The sequence below is a fragment of the Tenrec ecaudatus genome, chromosome 2 (assembly GCF_050624435.1).
Source record: "Tenrec ecaudatus isolate mTenEca1 chromosome 2, mTenEca1.hap1, whole genome shotgun sequence".
Lineage (NCBI taxonomy): Eukaryota > Metazoa > Chordata > Mammalia > Afrosoricida > Tenrecidae > Tenrec > Tenrec ecaudatus.
Genome location: NC_134531.1, coordinates 158,332,926 through 158,352,555, shown reverse-complemented (window position 1 = coordinate 158,352,555; position 19,630 = coordinate 158,332,926). Strand labels below are relative to the sequence as shown.

The 19,630-nt window shown below is 40.0% G+C and overlaps 1 protein-coding gene across 5 annotated transcripts in view; it reads left to right on the top strand.

Annotated features, from left to right (window-relative positions):
- The window catches only part of CSNK1A1 (casein kinase 1 alpha 1), a 47,552-nt gene extending 30,999 nt beyond the window's left edge, over window positions 1–16,553 (top strand). For 2 of the 5 annotated variants that reach the window (XM_075541794.1, XM_075541798.1), the window contains 6 exons: window positions 122–261; window positions 1,122–1,200; window positions 2,026–2,100; window positions 4,198–4,304; window positions 5,096–5,244; window positions 9,136–12,021. In XM_075541794.1, coding sequence (XP_075397909.1) covers window positions 122–261; window positions 1,122–1,200; window positions 2,026–2,100; window positions 4,198–4,304; window positions 5,096–5,244; window positions 9,136–9,167 — 582 coding nt within the window. In that variant the 3' untranslated portion in view covers window positions 9,168–12,021. Of the gene's footprint in view, window positions 1–121; window positions 262–1,121; window positions 1,201–2,025; window positions 2,101–4,197; window positions 4,305–5,095; window positions 5,250–9,135; window positions 12,022–14,026 lie in introns of those variants that run through there. The other 3 variants (XM_075541797.1, XM_075541795.1, XM_075541796.1) reach the window with 3 other exon arrangements.
- The last annotated feature ends 3,077 nt before the right edge of the window (window positions 16,554–19,630 follow it).

Here is a 19,630-nt window from a genome sequence, read left to right as displayed (position 1 = left end):
ATCTGTTTTACTTCTGATACTTTATTTTAATATAGTTGAAAAATATAGCTGACATTAATGAATAAGAAGCCTTTTAATTGACCAAGTAGAAGCCTAATGTGTCTTTATTTCTCTTTTGAAGTTATTCCTTATTGATTTTGGTTTGGCCAAAAAGTACAGAGACAACAGGACACGGCAACACATACCATACAGAGAAGATAAAAATCTCACGGGCACTGCGCGCTACGCCAGCATCAATGCACACCTTGGTATTGAGCAGAGGTGAGTGGTCAGCTGAAGCTCCTTACATTACTCTTAGCCGTAATATGTGAATTTGTTTCTTACCGTGTCTCTAAGGTTGTCTCTTGGCCAAGAACTTGAAGGATGCCTATTAATCCTTCCCTGCTGCTCTAAGGAGCAGCTCAAGGAAGCCAATTAAGTGAGGGCTCTTGTTTTCTTTGTCGGAGGTTCTCTCTCGGGGCAGAACTACTGCCTGATGGAAAGTTAGCAGCATAACCGTGGTTTTATTATGGTTGGTTTTTGCAGCTGAATGTGGATTTGGGGTCTTTTATGTTTTTGAGTGATACACGTTTGTTGAAGAATACATTAGGTGATAAAGTGATTTTTGTTTTTTAATGTGGGGCAGGGGCGGAGTAGCCTTAGGTAAACTGAGGGGAATTGGTACACCTTGCCCTCTACTGTAACCCTACCAAAAAACTGTCTGCCCTGAAGTAAAAATTGTGATAATCATAATCTCTGCTTTCTTCCCATTCTTTCATGTTTCTTCTAATAATTTTCTTGCTTCTTAAAATAATTATGGAGATTCTATGTGATCTATGCTCCTAGATTTAAAAATTTTTTGAGAAGAATACCCACCCTAGGAAGTTTCTATAAGTATAGCTGGATTCCCTAGGTTAAAGTATAATTTGATCTTTTCTGTAAACCGAAATTTTACCAGGCTTTAAATATAAAGTTTATTGTAAATGCCAATATCGCCTTTAAAGCGAAATACCTTCTTGTGTAAGGCACTTTGAAGCTGAAGAATTCTCTTGTCATTTGGGGGAAATTTGTCCTGTGTGCCTGGCTTTCTTTTACACACTTCCCTACAATCCTTTCCACTCATAATAAACTCTCTTTTCTAGTCGCCGAGACGACATGGAATCATTAGGATATGTTTTGATGTATTTTAATAGAACCAGTCTGCCATGGCAAGGACTAAAGGTAAATTACAGACTCACATTACGTTTGTTTTTTAAGAAGTAAAAGTCCATGTCGGGTGGATTCTTTCAGCTCCTATCTAAATCAGATTTTCTGTGTTTGAATCTACTTTATGACAACTTCATTTGAGACAGTACACCTTAGCATCCATGTTCTTTATCGGGTCCTGATAGGCGTCGACAATGGCTGATGAAAGGGGAGACTTTGCTCAGCTTGTTGGATTGCAATTATGTTGAAAGTGTACCCTTTTATGCACAACAGGAATACAAGTTAGATTATTTATGCAATTCTAACATTTGTTTGAATTAACTAATTTTCCTATTACTTTTGAGTATTTTTGTGTCAATTATAAACCTCCACATCTTACTATGTTGATACTGTGTTGCCACTTTGTAAGAAAAAAAGGTGGTATCTGTATTTATTGAGCATCTGGTCTATTGCTTAGTTCTTTGTAGTTTCATCTAGATACATAATTTTACATTGAAAAACATTTTCCAAAAATAAAAAAAGAAAAAAAAGAAAACCATTTTCCATAATGATTAGCAGTAGTTAGGAGTGAGTGACATTAAATTCTGACACTTTTTAATTGCTCATGCTTCGACCATCCATAGTGTACCACGGTTTAACAAAATTCACACCCTGCATTTTGATTTCACTAAAGCTCTTGATGTTCATGAAATAGAGGCTAACCTCAAGTTAATAGTTAAAAGGGGGAAAAATTTTGTGGCTTAAGATTTCCCTTAAGCCTCGTGTGTTTAGTTCATGTGTTAAATTACCAAAGTTTTTTCCAGTTAAGTGTGTCCTTGATTTAATTCTTACTTTCTACAGGCTGCAACAAAGAAACAAAAATATGAAAAGATTAGTGAAAAGAAGATGTCCACTCCTGTTGAAGTTTTGTGTAAAGTAAGTGTTCTTGATGCGTATTAGTTAGCAAAGAAATCTTTAAGAAAAAGCAGTTCACCCATTAGCTTCAACTTATTTTAGATTTCTTTCAAATAATTTTTTTTAGATTTACTTTAGTGACTCAGATTATATTAACAATAGCTTAAGCATTTGAGTCATTTAAAATACATGTTTTGTTGTATGTAGCTGGTTTATTTGGACTCTCTAATCTCTTTAAAATTGGAGACTATTAGCAGGGCAGATATACTTTCTTTGCCAATTTATCAGAGAGATGAAGAAATTTCTCTTAAACTGAAGTCAGGAAAAGAAAAGATATCCCGGCAGTTGGCACCAAGGGCTCGATAAACTGGCAGATCATGTAGGACTTCATTCTGTGCGAATTGGTTCAGTCATGACAGACAGAATTAAATCAGAAAAGACCAGAAGGTACAAACTCTGGGTTTACTGGACCAATGATCAGATTGGGGAAGTTGGAGGTCACAGTCTTCCAGTGGGGAGGCGGGGCTGCGTAGAAGGAGGCTTTTCAGGCTAGCTGTTGGGCTGGTGACCACGGGTCAGTGATTCAAACCGAGCAGCTGCTCCCAAGGAGAAAGGCAAGCTAGAGGTGGCCGTGTGTTTTCTCCCTCGAGGATTCATCATCTCAGACCCCAAGGGGGCAGTTATAATCTTGTCATTTAGAGGAGCCAGGAGTCAGCATCAACTTGATAACAATGAGGTTAGGTTTTGGATGTGGGAGATTGGGTCATTGCCCGGACTGTGGAGAGTACTGCCAACTGCCATCTTTCAGTTGGGTGCCATTTGCTACAAGAAATTTGGTTGCTAAGCAGCGCACATTGCTGCTGCCCTTGTTTTCTAGGACGGAGGCTAAGTTTCTAGAATGGCATCAGCCTGTAATTTTCCCATTCCTGTTTCACGATTGGCCATGGCTGCATTTGGGAGAACTGGTTTGGAGCTCTGGGTCAGTGTAAAATAGCTATTGTCTAGTTATAGATTATAGTATACTTAAAACATTTCATAGGGAGATGTGTCAAAACTGGCTTAGCTCAGAATAATTGCACACCGAAAAAACTGGAAAACCAGACTTTTTGTAACTAATGCTCGAATAAAAAGGGAGAGAAATCAACCTGAGTTGAATCAGAACCCTGGAAGGGAGAAATGGATCTCTCTGTGTATCTTTATCCATAAATGCCCAGCTTTCTATAAAGTACATGCAAGAGAAACAGTCATCTGACATGATGAGAAAGCCAGCCATTTTTGTAAGGAGAAGAGAGCATTTGGTATATTCTCAACTTAGGGCTTCCTAATAATTAAGATCTCAGAATTGGGAGCTCTCTTTGATTTTTCTGGATGTCTCATGGTTAAATGATGCTTCCTCATATCTGTGACTTTCTTAATATAGACACTTTCCAGTTGTGATTTAATAAAAATATTTGAAAATATATTCCTCCTAATCCTCTTTGATTTCTGGATATGAAAATTTCTGAAACTTTTAAGTTCAGGGGTTCAGGTGGTTATGGACAGAACATGCCTCCATGTATCTAGAGCCCAATATCCTCGATATCTACATCTACTGACTCATAGATGGTTAGAACCCACCAAAATTGTTCATTTATAAAGAATGTGGCAATTTGATGGGTTCACTAGGTAAGATTTTATGCTGCTATTTAGAAGTCTAAGAATCAGATTGGCAGTAACACTGCATTGTATTATTTTGCAATACAGTGGTTCTGTTTTTTTCTCTCTTAATATTACTTGCTTTAATAAATAATCAGTTTCAGAAGGTCTTCCTGTTGGGCTTATTCATTATCAGTGTTGAAATATAAGACACTTAAAAATAAATTAACATATGGATTATATAAAAACATTAACAAATTGCCTCTACCAGTATGAAAGGTTAAGATACTGTCTGTATTCTAATGGAGTGAAAAATATATGGGCATTGTGTTCCAAGGTTTGAGGAAATCAGATTCTACCTACAAAGTACAACGTTTGACTTAAGTGATAGTTTTAACTCTGTTTAAATACATTTTCTTACCTTGAAATAGTTATTTTTATTTTAACTTTTTTTTTTTTTACCTCCCAAACTTAAACTAATAGGGATTTCCTGCAGAATTCGCCATGTACTTAAACTATTGTCGTGGGCTGCGCTTTGAGGAAGCCCCGGATTATATGTATCTGAGGCAGCTATTCCGCATTCTTTTCAGGTTAGTTTTCAGTATATTTTCAGACTACCAATTGGTGAAATTTGTCTAACACACCTACTTTGAGGATGAGCAAATTAAAGGTCACTTCTAACTAGTACAGGTAGAAGTTTAAGGAAATGAGTCCTGAGCACATTTGGCATATTTCCATTTCCTTGAATTAATTTTAGTATGGGATGGAGTAGCAGTTGAATCAAATGTAAATCATAATTTTTTGAAGTTCACATTTGATACTATTAAATGTTAACGCCTAGGACTTGGGTACGAAACGCTATTCAGACCAAATTAAACCATCCTACAGACCCTGGGTTCAAGTAGTGGAGTCCAAACCACGTGTCCCTTGGTTCACCTACCCCAGAATTGGTCTTAACCATGGGCTGGATGGGATATTTCTGCCTCAGATGCTAGTCGGAAGTAAAGAAGAACTAGAGTTTTCTTAGTCTGCAAAAAACTCTTGTGTGCAAGTGTCTCTCACAGACTTCCAGTTCCACACATACCACCTGACTGGTTTTGAAGAATTCCTTCCCTTTATTTAGATCATTGGCATCTTTTCCTATTTTAGCTTTTCATAGTGCCTTTTCATTCTCTCCCCCCCCCACACACACACCCTTCTTTTTGCAAAGGAACGAGTTTGTTCTGACCTAATGTGTCAGTCCTGAGTACCCAAAAAAGTCAGCTCATCTATAGGTGAGAAAATATTTTCTGCTGAAGTGCCTTTCATTGTCTGCAAAGTTTCATAGGGTACTTATCTTGACCCTGTCCTAAAAGATTAACATCATTTTATTTTTTTTCAGGACCCTGAATCACCAATATGACTACACATTTGATTGGACAATGTTAAAGCAGAAAGCAGCGCAGCAGGCAGCCTCTTCTAGTGGGCAGGGTCAGCAGGCCCAAACCCCCACAGGCAAGCAAACTGACAAAACCAAGAGTAACATGAAAGGTTAGTAGCCAAGAACCAAGTGACGTTAACAGGGAAACAATTGAAACAAAATTGGGTAATTTATTCATTTTCTAACAGTGTTAGATCAAGGAGGTGGTTTTAAAATACATTTTGAAAATTGGCGCTGTGTTTAAAAAAAATACGTCCTTGGAAAATTTGACTACTAACTTTAAACCCAAATGTCCTTGTTCATATATATATGTATATGTACTTATATATACATATATGTGTGTATATTATATATCATTTCTCTTGGGATTTTGGGTCATTTTAACAACTGCATCTTTTTTACTCATTCATTAACCCCTTCCAAAAACAAACATTTGGTGTTGGGAATATGGTATAATCAATCAATCCAAAATCCTAGACCTAACACTTGTTGATTTAAGTAATGAGTCTGGTTAGCAATGGTATTTTGACTTTGACTAACAGTGTTAAGACTTTTTTTTCTGCATGTTAATAGTGCTTTGTCCTTTAAAATTGAAAATAGTAAATATGATTTAATGTTCCCCAAAGTGTCTTTCATCTCAGTGGAACAGCATCTCAGTTACAGTGTCAAATGCTCAAGTAGCCGAAAAGCTCAATACATCTTTCATAGTCACAAAGTCTCATTTGCAGTTGCTGTTCTGCTGTGTACTTAACTTCAAAGGGATTCCCTCTGGCTCTTAAATTGTTGTAATATTCAAGCTCAAGGGGTTCAGTCTAGAAGTGAAGTCTGCTGTTAGCCCTCGCACTTTGAAGATTACCTGGGTACATGTCCTTGAGCTGTCGGCCGTCTTCCCCTTTTACCAGGCTCTCGTCGTAATGTAGTCTTCATGCTACTAAGAGGTAGAAGTGCGAGGGCAGGCTCCAGTTCTCCTCTGGCCACACGGTTCGCCTCCTCAGTTCTCCCGGTTGGTTTGCTGGTGTCTTCCTCTCCTCTCCCCTTCCTGGGGCTTCCCTCCTGATGAGGTTTGGTTTGGGGCTTCAGATGATTTAATTTCTGAATGACTGCTCTCGTCTGAACTTGGCCTCATAAGTCAACTTTAGGTCCATATTTTTACTGTTACTATATTTTACTCTAAACAACAACAAATGCAGTCTGATCTGAAGATATTTTTCACTAAATCTAATTATCTGATGCTAGCCTCATCCCAGCAGCTCCTCTATTAATTAGTCTTGAAGTTACAAATGTTGCCCCTTCATGTTTCTACACTTGGGGGAGGATTCAGAATTTTAAAATAATCCTACCATTTAAGTAAGACCAGTTTGAAGTGTGAACACTTGTAGGATGTTTGCCGGGTCTACAAAACTAAAGCAGTTCTTCCTTAAAGTTATCTGGGATAATAGGATCATCACGAGTCGCTGTTTCTAGAACTGAAATTAGATGGAAATCTCATCTGACCGAGAACATTACTATTCAGGCATTCAGCAGCCTTCAGAAAGAATAGCCCTAATTTGAGTTAGTCCCAGCGTTCGTTTACTCTGTGTCTGTAACTCAGTAAACAAGTAGACTTTTTATCCTGCCTTCTCCAGGTCTTAAAGAGGAGACATTGGATCCACTGAGTTAGTATGCTTCCTTGAAAAATTATAATTAAAGTTCAATCCTTACTTTATATTGCTTCTTGTCTGCTTAGAAATATCCGTGTTATTTTTAATATAACACCTTGTACTCAAAACAAATTTTATTTTGAAACCCTTGAATAAGTAGATAATGCCAGAAAAGTGTAGCAAATCTGAGAATAGCTTCAAGTGAATACAAAATAGGAGCTCGGACCCTCCCCTGTCAATCTGTGCACTCCTGATTCCGGTATCTTCAGTGTGTAAGGGTATTGAAAAAGCATGGTCTTTTAGGGTCTACTGCGTTATTTTGATTATTTTAAGGTGAAGCTCAAGACAGTTCAGTCATTTATTGTTCTTAAAAAATTCCTTTATGATGGAAACAACACATCATATTTTTGTAGTTAAATTTTTTGAAGTGTTTAATACATGATTGCATTTTGTTCGAGTCATACTTTCAGGAATTTTCACTTCAGAGAAGTTATATAAACATTTAGCAAATCTTTATGTTGCAACACAGTTCCTGTATATATATATATATATATATTTGTGAAGCTAAGAAAGATATTGGGGCAGGGAAAAGAACTCTACCGGGAGGGAAGGAAGAACAGAGAAAGGAGTGGGGGCAAGAGCCCCCGGGCGGTCAGGGAACCCCCCAAAATGTATTTTATATGTTGGTTGGGGAATGGGGGAGTTGTTTTTGTCTTAAATCAACACCTAATTTCATTCTGTGGAAAAATAACTTAGTAATTAACCAAGAATTTCCAAAGACTATTTCAAGGCCTAGAAGAGAAAATGTTTTTAGAACATTCAGAATCCAGTTTAGTCTTTGTTTTTATTTTGTAATTTGAGGAAAGAGAGGAGGGAGAAGCTTCCGAAGGTAGTGAAGCCATAGGTGGCAGGTCTTCACATAATTGGATTCTCTACACATGCCATTTGACTCCGTCCCTGTGTACACTGGCCCAGCCATGTAAGTGAGTTTAGCATCATCTAGGTAGATGTCAGTGTCCTTCCGATGAAATGAGGAATAATTTTCCATTACACTGAGCTGCTTTGTCCATGGTCTTATTTAATTACCTTTCAGCAGTTACTGGACATCCCTTGCCATTTATATCTAGCATAACTTTTTCTGACAACTCATTGCTGCTATGAACGGGGCTGGTCTTTAAGCAAACACAGTCCAAACACAGGGGAAGACCTTGTCAGAGAAATGCCCGGAGAGACTGACCGACGGTGAATGCCCTTGATCCAAAGAAGAACCAGGAGCTGTATCAGCTTGCTGCAATCTCCAGTTTTTGTCACTTTTTCCCCACTGTGGAACAAAAAGCCCGGGCAGGGAAGAACTGAGGACCAAGCAGGAAACAAACATGCAAATGCGCGTTGGTTCTGATCTGGATGAAGCTCAGCTCTCCAAGCCTTGCGTGGCCCGTCAGCAGTTTCAGCTTGTCAAGACCCCCTTCGCCTTGAAGTGTGCAGCATTGCCGGACAAACCATCTGCCAGCTGGGCAAGGAATCGTTTGTAACAGGTATTTGAAAACCCAGCAACCTCCGAAGTCTTGTCGTTGAACGAACTTTGTAATAGGGAAGACAAAATCAGATCAGCAATCTTTGTAAATGTACTTCAGGGGTGATATGTCCCCATCACACTTAAATCATTTATCTTGCATTGTAAGAAAGAGAACGTCTTTCCAGAATCTCTTCCAGAATCCACAGTGCCTTTTTAGTTCCGTGTAGCAGACAGGAGAGTTGTAGTTTGTTTTTCCTTTGTTTACTGCGAATCTCATTTAAAATTCTATGGGGCTACAATCTCACATAAGTGTGCTTCAGGGAAATCAGTTCAGTATACATTAAACGCCACTGCATAGGGTATCTGCTTGTATTTGGTTCACAGTTCTGTATGTGAGTATCACACTGTGGACCTGACATGGTTGAATCTGGTGACCCTGCGGGAGAGAACAGTGGTGGCACATGGGGTGTCCGAGGCTGTCCATCTGCAGACGCAGGCGCCTGCTCTGTCTGTGACAGAGTACCGGCGGCTCCCAGCTGCTGACCTTTCAGCGTAGCAGCTGAGCGTTTACCACGGCGTACACTTGTTAGGCAGTGGTAAATTTCAACAACTTAAATACCCTTTTAGAACTAGTTTGTGGTCCATCTGAAGTTAATCAACAAGTAAGAGTAGATAGATACATATTTTTTTGATTAAGTGATAATATTTCTGGTTATTAAAAAATTTTGGCAATATTTTTGGATTTGAAAAGAAACAATGTAGTCATAAACACATTGCATACATTTTTTAAATATCTGTTTTCCTTTCTTTCCCCCTGCCCCCTCTCCTCCCCCCCCCCCCCCCAGGAAGAAAAGGATTTATCTCTTATTTTGGCTGATGTTAACATTGAAGATGGATTGTTAAACTTTTGGAAGCTAGGAGACCATGCCAGCCATGCTGCAAGATAAAATCCCCAGGCACATGCTCCGTAGGGAAAGAGTGCTTAGTACTTGGAAGACTGAATGCTCGAGCCTGCTGACTGTTCACACTGAGGTTCTTCCTGAACATGCTCAATAACATTGCAGGACGATCCACTGGAGAAGCATTGGTTTTCAGTGGAGTATCCCACCACACCATGGGCCCATGGAATAGTTAAAGCTGGATTGGATGTTCTGTTCTACGAAGAGAACATTGATAGGCTAGCCACACTGATAGTTCCTGACTGTGCCAGGAATTCCCCCAATGTCAGTTTTAAAAAGGAATCCCGCAAATTTGCTTGCCTGGCGCTCCCTATTGAAGACAAATTCCTAATGCATTGACAGACAGTGGTGGTGATGCTCGTCAGTCACTGTGGTGTTTTAGTCAGTGTTTAAAAGTTGGCATTTAGTCTCGGTGTGGTCACGGTTGAACTGAGGCTTGACCAGACAGCATTTTCTTGGTGCACCCATTAACTTTCCTTTCTTATTTACAAATGTGCATCACTTACTCCCTCTACTTTATTGTATTCTCAGGATGTTTTTGTTTGGCCTTTGTTTCTCAGGATCTTAGCCTTCAACTGGCTAAGCCTAAAGGGGACTATTCTCCATCTGCTCTATAATTAGTGCATTGGGGGAGACAGATGCGTGCGCACATATCTTTGTCTGCGGAGCTTATAGGTGGCCATTTTTCATAAATCAAGGTGGTTTTGCCCTCAAATGAAAAAACTAGTTGATGAGTGAGAGAATGTTTACCCAAAAAGGACACATAAATGTTTGGCATGATTATTGAAAACAAAAGTGTACATATATGTAAAGAGCTGATTCTGATCATCCCACAAAAGTCGTAAGAGATTTAAAAACCATGTTTGAGATGTGAATGAATAGGAGCGATAAGGTTAGAAAAGCATGGGACCTGTTGGTCTGGGATGAGCTGGTGGTTAAGTGGGGCCGAAGGTCTGGAATAGGTGGACAGCCTGATGCCACTAGGGGTAGTTGCTATGAGGGGGTAAAAGGTGTTTGGGGATTTTCATGTTACAGAGATACAGGCCTTTCTTTGCCTTTCCAGCAGCGGTTCTCAACCTGTGGATCACAACCCTTTCACGGGGGTTGCCTAAGACCATCAGAAAACACATTTCCAATGGTCTTAGGAACCGAAACACCATTCCTCTATCCATCTCCAGGCGGGTCTGCCCACATGCAGATACACCCACATATGAGTACCCAGCGTGATGACATCATTGTGCCAACCCAATCACATACACCCCATACAAATACAGGTGTATGTCGCAGGGTTGGAGACATAATGTATTTATGCAGACCAGTCACATGTAGAGAGCAGCTGCAGTGTTGAAAGCAGCAGTATTGGAGGTAAAACGACACTTCATAAATTAAAATTAATAGGTAAATGTAAAATCATTAACTACTGAAAAAAAACCTATCTGTACCATGAAGACTTAATGTGGATGCTGATCGGTCTTTTTATATTCAGCTGTGGTTGATTTTCGTTGCTACTTCATAACTAATTTTGCTACTATTATGATGTGAATATCTGATAATGCAGGATGTATTTTCATGTTACAAACAGAATATAATTAGAGCATTGTGATTAATCAAAAGCAATATGTATTTATGTTATGAAATATTTTTAATTACAAATAAATGGAGTTTTGTCTTGTAGCATGGGTAACAAGTCTTGTATGTGGGCATATCTGCATGTGGGCAGACCTGCTTGGAGACGGATAGATGGGGGGGGTCTCGGTTTCTAAGACCATTGGAAATAATGTGTATTCTGATGATCTTAGGCAACTCCTATGAAAGGGTTGTCCCCCCCCACCCCCAGGGGTTGCAACCCACAGGTTGAGAACTGCTTCTTTTAATAATCATTTTATTGGGGGCTTGTACAATTCTTAATCACAATCCGTACATACATCTATTGTGTCATGTACATTTGTTGTCATCATCATCCTCAAAACATTTGCTTTCCGCTTGAGCCCTTAATAGCAGCTCCTCATTTTCCTCCCTCCGGAGAACTGCTACTTTAATGAACTGTATTGGCTGAATTATGCCATGTATCATCTTTTGTATTTTTAAAGCTATTATATATTATTTTTATTAGCAAACAATCCCATGACAATAGATCTTACAGAGAAGAATGTTAAGAAAAGAAAATATAGTGGGGACTTTTTACAGTATGGTTTCACCTCAATAATTACAGCAGGAATTGAGACGCCGCGATGTGTTATTTGTTGTGAAGTTCTATCAGCTGAATCTATGAAGCCGAACAAACTGAAACGCTGCTTTGATAGCAAGTATCAGAGCTGTGCCGGAAAGGATATCAACTATTTTAGAAGCAAAGCTGATGGACTCAAGAAAGCCAGACTTGAACTGGTGGCAAGTACCACAAGTAAAACATAGCAGCCTTTGAAGCTTCATATTTGGTGGAATCTCCAGCTATGAAACCTCACACCGTTGCTGAGGATTTACTATTGCCAGCTGCCAAAGACATTGCTCGATTTATGATCAAAGGTGGATTTGTTATGAAATTAAGTGCAATTGCCCCCTCTAACAACAATGTCTGCTGAAGAATAGATGACATGTCTGCTGATATTCTTGATCAGGTCATCCAGGAAATTAAATCTCCACTTCCAATATTTCGCATCCAGCTTGATGAATCTGCAGACTTAGCAAACTGTTCACGGTTACTGGTTTACGTCAGGTATATTAATGATGGCAACTTCAAAGAAGAGGGTTTTTTTTTTTTTTTTTTTTTTTTTTTTTAGCAAACCTCTTGAAATAACTACTGCGTGTGATGTATTTGATACAGTTGGTTCATTTCTGAAAAAGCATAAGATATCTTGGGGAAAAGTTTGGGGTGTTTGCACATATGGTGCTCCAGCTATGGTAGGATGTCGATCTGGATTTCAACATTTGGTACAGAATGAGTCACCAAACATCACTGGAACTCTGTGTGATTCATCCGCAAATATTAGCAATGAAGACGCTGCCACAAGAGTTCAAGAAGGAATGAAAAGCAAGCATCGTGTAAAGACGAGCACTTTAAACAGTCGGATGTTTTCGCAACTGTGCAATGAGTTGGATGCGCCAAGTAATGCTCTATTTCACACTGAAGTGAGATGGTTGTCTGGAAGAAAGTTTTAAAACTTGTTTTGGAGCTTCGTGATGAACTCAAAACGTTTTTTAATCAGAAAGCAGGACCAGGGTTCAAAGCACTTTTCAGCGATAAAAGTGAACTGCAAAGAATAGCTTACCTGCTGACAGCTTTGCCATCTTGTGTGAGTTAAGTTTATCACTGCAACGACCAAATGCAACACGCCAACATTTGTCTGAAAAGATCTGATCATCCCAAATGAGACTTCAGCCTTGGCAAAAAAAAAAAAAATTGGATGGAAGTAAAATTTACATGTTGTCTACTTTATCTGCTTTCTTTGAGTAACATGACATTGAACCAGACAAAAGGGTTATGATCATAATTTCTGTGAAAGGACACTTGTATATGCATGCAGACAAAATTCCATTGTACTTCCCAAATCTACCTGACTCCTCATTTGCACTTGCCAGAAGCCCATTCACAGTCAAAGGTAAAGGTGATGTTCCTGAGACAGCACAAGAAGAGTTTATTGAATTTATTGACATCGATGCAATGCAGTGAGAACTGATTTCTCTAAAATGCCCAGTTACAAAATTCTGTATCGATTGTTGGCAGTCATATCCTGTCTGAGTCTGTTGCGGCTTCCATTTCCAACAACATGTCTTTGTGATGTAAGGTTTTCCGGTGTGTTGATCAAGTCTAAATACAGAAGTAGACATGGGGGAGATGATCTTTGTTATGCTCTTGCAGAGACTCCCCGAGAATTTCTGATCTGGTGAGAAAGAAGCTATCTCCACCGTCGCACGGACTTTGGCTAATGCATACTGTCGCAAAATGTAGCGATGTAGTTTACTGTTGTTATATTAAGACTGTTACCCATGCTACACCATGCTTCAAGACAACATTTCATTTATTTGTAATTAGCAATAGATCACAATATATAATTTCATAATGTTTTTGTGATTTATCACTATAATTATGTTCAATTTGTAACAATGAAAATGCATCCTGCGTATCAGATGTTTACATTATGATTCATAACAGTAGCAAAATTGCAGTTTTTAAGTAGCAACAAAAATAATGTTTATGGCCGGGGGTCACCACCACATGAGGAACTGTATTAAAGGGACACGGCAGCGGGAAGGTTGAGAACCACTGCTTAGAGCAAAAACAAGCAACTGTTAGGATCTAAAGACCTCTTTTCAAACCTTCCTATATGTAGGAGTACTCGGGCCTAATTGGGGTGTATTTATTAAACGTTGCATTCCTTATTTCTCTCAGACATACACACATCAATCTTCCAGACCATAAAATGATTAAAACGATGCTCTTGTTGAAGTGGTTTAATTTTCATTTGACAAATGTTTGAACATGAGGTACTAAAATAAGGGCAGTGCCTATAATGGGGCTCCTTTGAAGGGTCAGTGGTTGTGTAGCATGAGTGTTGGATGCTGTTTGGGAGCCTTTAAATTGTGCAGCCGCTCCTAGTCATGGAAAACAGAAAACTGCTGTTTTCACTGTACGCTTATGGGTGTGGTTAAAAAAGTGTGTGAGTTCTTTTCAAATAGTCATCATTATAAAGTAATTAATGGCCCTCTTCAATCTAAAGTTTTTACTATGGGCATAATTTTTTAACCCTTTAACACCCAATTTTCTGTTTGTTTTTGTCAGGTTTCTAAACATGAATGGAAGAACAGAGAGGCCAGCAGAGCAGAGGATTGGAACAGCCTTTGTTTCTCCCAGACCTAGACATTTTAGTTCCTCCGCACACTAGCCAGTGGTTGGGAGCAACCATTTACTTGGTGTAAAGAAGGTCATTTCCGTCTAAGCTGGCTCTGGGCAGTGCTGGTGAGGCCGCGCCCCGAGCTGCAGCCGCTGTAATTGTGAATATTAACTGAGATAGTGAAACATGGTGTCCAGTTTTCTATTGCATTTTTTCAAGTGGAAAAGTTAACTAAATGGTTGACACACAAATTGGTGGAAAAATTGTGCATATGCCAATTTTTTTCTTTTCTTAAAACCTTTTATTTTGAACTACACTGCTTTGAGATGTCATTTCAGAAGAACGGCATGAACAGTCTTCAGCCACAGTTGTGATGGTTGCAATGCTCACTATTGTGCGTTCTTAGGGTTTTTTCCATCCCTGGGGTTTGCAAGTTGTTCACTTAAAACATTCTCAAAATGGTTGGCTTCTTGTCTGCAAGCCAGCTGATGTGGTAGCAACCAAAGATTCCAGTGTCTGAGCAGATGACAGACCGCCTGCTTACCTGTGCTAGAGCAGCAGCATCTCAAGTGAAGACTTACGAACCTTCGTGACCACTAGCTTATCTTTAGGACTCTGCATTAACTCTATAATGTTCTCGGTATTAAAGAAAAAACATATTTGTCACAGAAAATTAGTTACCATCTTACAATTGAACATGTATGTACGTTGCTTAGGTAAATGTAATCACTGTAAACATCTATATGATCTGGGATTTCGTTTTTATTTTGAAATGGGAGCTTTTTTTGTTTACAAGTTCATTAAAAACTAAAAACTGTTTCTGTAAGTTTTTTAAAAACAGCAACAACATAAAAAACCTTGCTAACTCACTATGAAATCAAGATATCGCTCCAATTTTTAATAGACCCCTGCAAGCCATTTGTTAAATATGCTCCTTTGCAAATCACTTTAAATTGGGTGTTCGCATCTATCCCCTATTCCTCCCCCTAAATCAATTTTGTAGGTTTTTTTTAATCTTATTTTGGGGTGTGTTTTTTTTGGTCATGGGGAAAGGCGTTTTTTCCATTTCTTTTCTTTCCTTTTTTTTTGAATGATGTAGAGCCACAATACCTAGTTCTGCCACTGCCAGGACTCAGTCTTGTCACTTCTGCTGCCTCTGACTTAACTGGGCTGATCTTATAAGAATAAAAGCATTGAAGGGTTTAATTACACAAGGATTTGCTTTATTTAAAATGCTAGAGAAACAGCTCTAACCAGAGTCTCCACTCTGGGAGAGCAACCCTGCTGTGAGGGTCACCTTGTCAAAAACCTTGCCCGGCCCCACCCACTTTTGTAGGTTTTCTCTTGGGGGTGTCCTCTCAGTCTTCTGAGCTCTCATTTTCTCTGACCCAAGAGGAAAAAAATCTTACTGATTGATGATAATTCTTTATTAATAAATAGTGTAATTTATTCATTTGTAGCATGTCTGAATTAAAAGAGCATTTGTGTGGAAACAACTGGGAGCCTGTTGTGTAAATGTGGGTATTTTGTACAATAACCTTGAAACTGTAAATGATATTGTTTGGTCAGATTGTGTCAGGCTTATTTTGTGTTTCTTGTTTAAATTTTTATTTCATTTAAAAGATACTTTAGCAATAATTAATTCCATGATTACCATCTTTGCAATTAAGGGATGTCTTAGTACAGTAATACTGCAGAAATCTCTAAAAATGAGTATGAACTTTTCGGGGTAGGCAGCTTCTTTGTTTCTTTTCTATTCACCTTTGTCAATTATTTGTTTCTTGACTAATAAACCCTTTGATACTTTTAGCCAGAAATCAGTCTCATAAAGCTATTTTTTAGTATAGTTTGTGTAAAATAAAAGGTTTAGCTTTGGTAATCGTTGTTCCAAGCTGAGCTCCCTCTAGCAAGATATTTTTCAGTGCTTTGATTTACTATGCACTTAGACTATGCACTTTTCTGAAATATTTTTGTAACTCTTTTTTGTATTTTGCCATTTGAAAAGGTGGTGTAGTTGCTCTGTAATTAAGTTGCAGATTTAAAACTGCTGTTAGCTTTGTAAATCAAAATAGAGGTGTTTTTGTCCTGTGTGTTGGCACTCCAGCTGGAGCCCCATCGGTCCTCTGGCTACCGTTCCTTTTCCTCACAGTTCACAAGAGAAGAAGGTGAAACCCAGTGAATGCTGTTAGTAATCCTGTCTGCAGATGATCTCATTTCACCAAACTTAATTGTTTTTCCACTAAAATGATGAGACCAGTTGAAGACACATCACTCTGAAATTGGAAGAGAGCTCATCACATGAGGCTCCACAGCAGCTTACTCGGCGGAACTCTAGGTTTCTGCTCTTTACTTTGTTCACCCATGGAGGGTGTGTGGTTTTTTTAAATGTTGGGAGATGGCCATTCTAACTGCTGTTGAATGTCTGTGTTTGGGAAGGTACCCTAAGAAAATAAAAAGACTATCTATGAAGGGAGAGACTGGTTATCTCCTCCCGTTATGGGTGTGCAAATGAGCATTGGGAGGTGTGCCTTGATGACTTTTCTACGGAGTATATAAAGAGATTTTCTCCGAGTTCTTGCAGTACTGAAGGTTCCAGGTATGCCATGTCAGAATAATTACAAGCTGTCATTCATTTTAATAAAAATAGCTAAAGGATTTTAGAGCCAAAGCTACTGAGCTAGTCTTCCCCACCTTTGCTAAACTAGCAAGAACTGGTTATTACAATTTCACAGGCATGCGTTGGAATTCAGCAGCAGTCAGTGCAGGTGAGTTCTTAAGGCCCCTTCCCCACACTGAGTGTTTTTGATGGTGAAAACCATGTGTACCTATACAGAGTACACAGGCCCTCAGGCAGTTGGTCCCATCCTCTGCCCCCCCCCCTCCATGAAATCTTACCTTTTTATGTTAAAGTTAAGCTAGAAGGGTTTTTTTTTAAATATAAAGGCTGTACATTTTATGTCAATGTACAGTGGTTACTGAAATGACTAGTTTTGAGGACACAATTAAAAAATTAAAATAGACAGTGACTGTCAGGGCACCCTGCTGGCTAAGCCAAGTTTCGAGTTGGTCAAATACATTAGGTGCGGTGGGGCTTCTGAGTGTCCATGGGAAGGTGGAGCTAAACAATGGAACTGTTGACAACTGCTTTAGCCCCTTGTGTGTTGATGACCTTGAAGCCACCAGTGGTCATTTTAGTCTGCCCCTGATCAGCCTGCTGAGGCGAAATGGTGGTCTGAAGCAAATCAGACCCTTGAAGACGGGGGAAATACTTCCTACCGTGGACCTATTGGATCAAAATTTGCTGAAGACCTGCTAGTATTCTCAATTCAGAACATAATGTCCGTGTCAACTGAGACTAGTCAAAGCCAGTGGTTAGCGATTGTGCTGTGGGTGGAAGAGTAGTGATAAACCATGAGGTTTATCCATTGTCCTCCATCGTGAGACCAAGCACACTGTAATTGCTAACCAATAATAATTCCGGATTTTCTGTTTAGCATCCTTGTGACCAACTAACTGGGCCAGTACAGGGAACTGAGAAACAGACAAGTTTTAAGTAACTCAGCCTAACAGGCGAGATGGCAGTTGTGACTTAAAGCTGGTCAGTGAATATTTGATACTGTGGCTGGAGGGCGATTTAGGATGCATTTTGAACAGACGAGAGTTGGCGTGGGGGGATTAATCAGCTAGTAGTGAGAAGGCGGTAGAATGCTGTAGATGATGTGATTGGTGGATTTTAGAGGATCTGGTGGAAATGCTTTGTTGAACACTTTCAAAAATTAGCAAAATAAGGATGCTGTATCGATACTTAGATATTTGGCTGCTAAATAACTTGGTTGGATTTTACAAGATTAGTGAGAATTTAAAACGTGAATTTCTAAGTCATCAAAGAAGGAAATAGCTTGTACTTTATACAGTCCTGTTTCTAAAGTGCTTTTAGCCATGTTTCTGTTACTTTATTTTCACATTTAAAATTAAATACAAGCAGGAATAGTATAAAGGTCCCTTACAGGCCCCGTCACCCACATCCAGTGGAGACTCACATGGTGCTCTCTTCTCCGCGCACATCCTCTGGATAAAGATGGCGCCCCTACCTCATCCCTGTCAGCACGCTCACCGCACTGTTCCCCTGCAGCCCCTGGAAGGGGCGGATTTGAACCTCCGGGCATGCGAGTCCGTGTATGGCGCGGTGCTGATGTGCCGTGGTACGAAGTGCCAGGGTTTGTGGTGCTGCTGGCCTGGGATTCAGGGTTACAGAAACAACTTGCTTTTATATGCCTTTAGTACAGGAGCACAACCAGCTTGTGTCCTGGTCAAAGGACCCAGGGACCCGCTGGGACCCATGTTTCCTCTAGGAGCAGTGGCTGTCCCGAGTGGTGTCCGGGTTACATACACAGTAACAGTTTGATGCAAACAGCTGCTCATCCTCACAAAAGTTTACATCATGAAGATTGAGTCTTGCTACACCCCATAGTGTCATTCGGACTGGAGTTGTTAGCAGTGGGTGTGGGCACTGGAGTCATGGATGTGCTGTGCAGTGAGCACTGGATTGCTCACTCAAAAAGGCCTGCTTCAAACCCACCAGCCACTCAGGAAAGGGGTGGTGGCCACGTTCCTGTAAGATTTGTAGCCTTGCCTGTAGGACAGTGGGGGGTGGATACTTTATAGTATTGATAATGAGAACCAACTGCGTATGCTTTATTTAGTTTGGACCACTTTCTCAACGTCACTTCATCTTTGGGTGAGTTTGGCTTATGCATGTGAGAAGGGGAAATTTGTATGTGTAATATCCTGCACACCTGGCCCCCAGATTTAGATTTTCATGGAGAATGCCTGGCTACAGGGCTGGCACAGGCATCCAAAGGAACCTGGGAGTACCAAATGTTGCCAGAAGACGCTGTTTTCCAGCACAAGCAACAGCATTTGGAGGGTTCCTGTGGGCCAGCACTGTGGCATTGACATCAAAATAACGCACATCGGAGCCCTTCCGGAGGAAGCCCTGTTGGCATGTGTATGCACAAAACCAGGTAACAGGCATGTAGGCTTACTCAAAGCCAAGCAAAAGACTGGGGTTTCTCAGTACTAAACACGGGGGCTATGTTACACAGTCTGATACCAAAGTAAATCAGCTGTCAGTGGGGTTTGCTGAAGGATTGTGGAATTAGAAAGTCATGCAGAGCCCCTGGCTAGTGTAACCATCAGGGCATAAGGAGTGCCAGTGAGTATTTAAGCGCAGCTTTTGTCCACCAGTGAGGTACAGCCCCACACGGCATGGAACACGAGACATGGAGACAAGCTGCTCAGGCCCCTTGCTGTGTAATTTGCTCATTCTGTGGCTTGTTTCCTCCGTCTCTTGGTGATAAGTCAGTGGATAGAAAGCCCTAGAAGCTGTACTAAGGTGTTCCTGATGGTGAGACAGACTAGTAGAAGCAGCCTGGTGGTGCGGTTCATGTTTGCAGTGGTTCTCCTGGCACTTGCCATCAACCCAGAGCATATCTTTTAGCAGCATCTCAAAGCCACCTGTTTACCTAGTTGCCACCAAGTCCTCCGTGCTT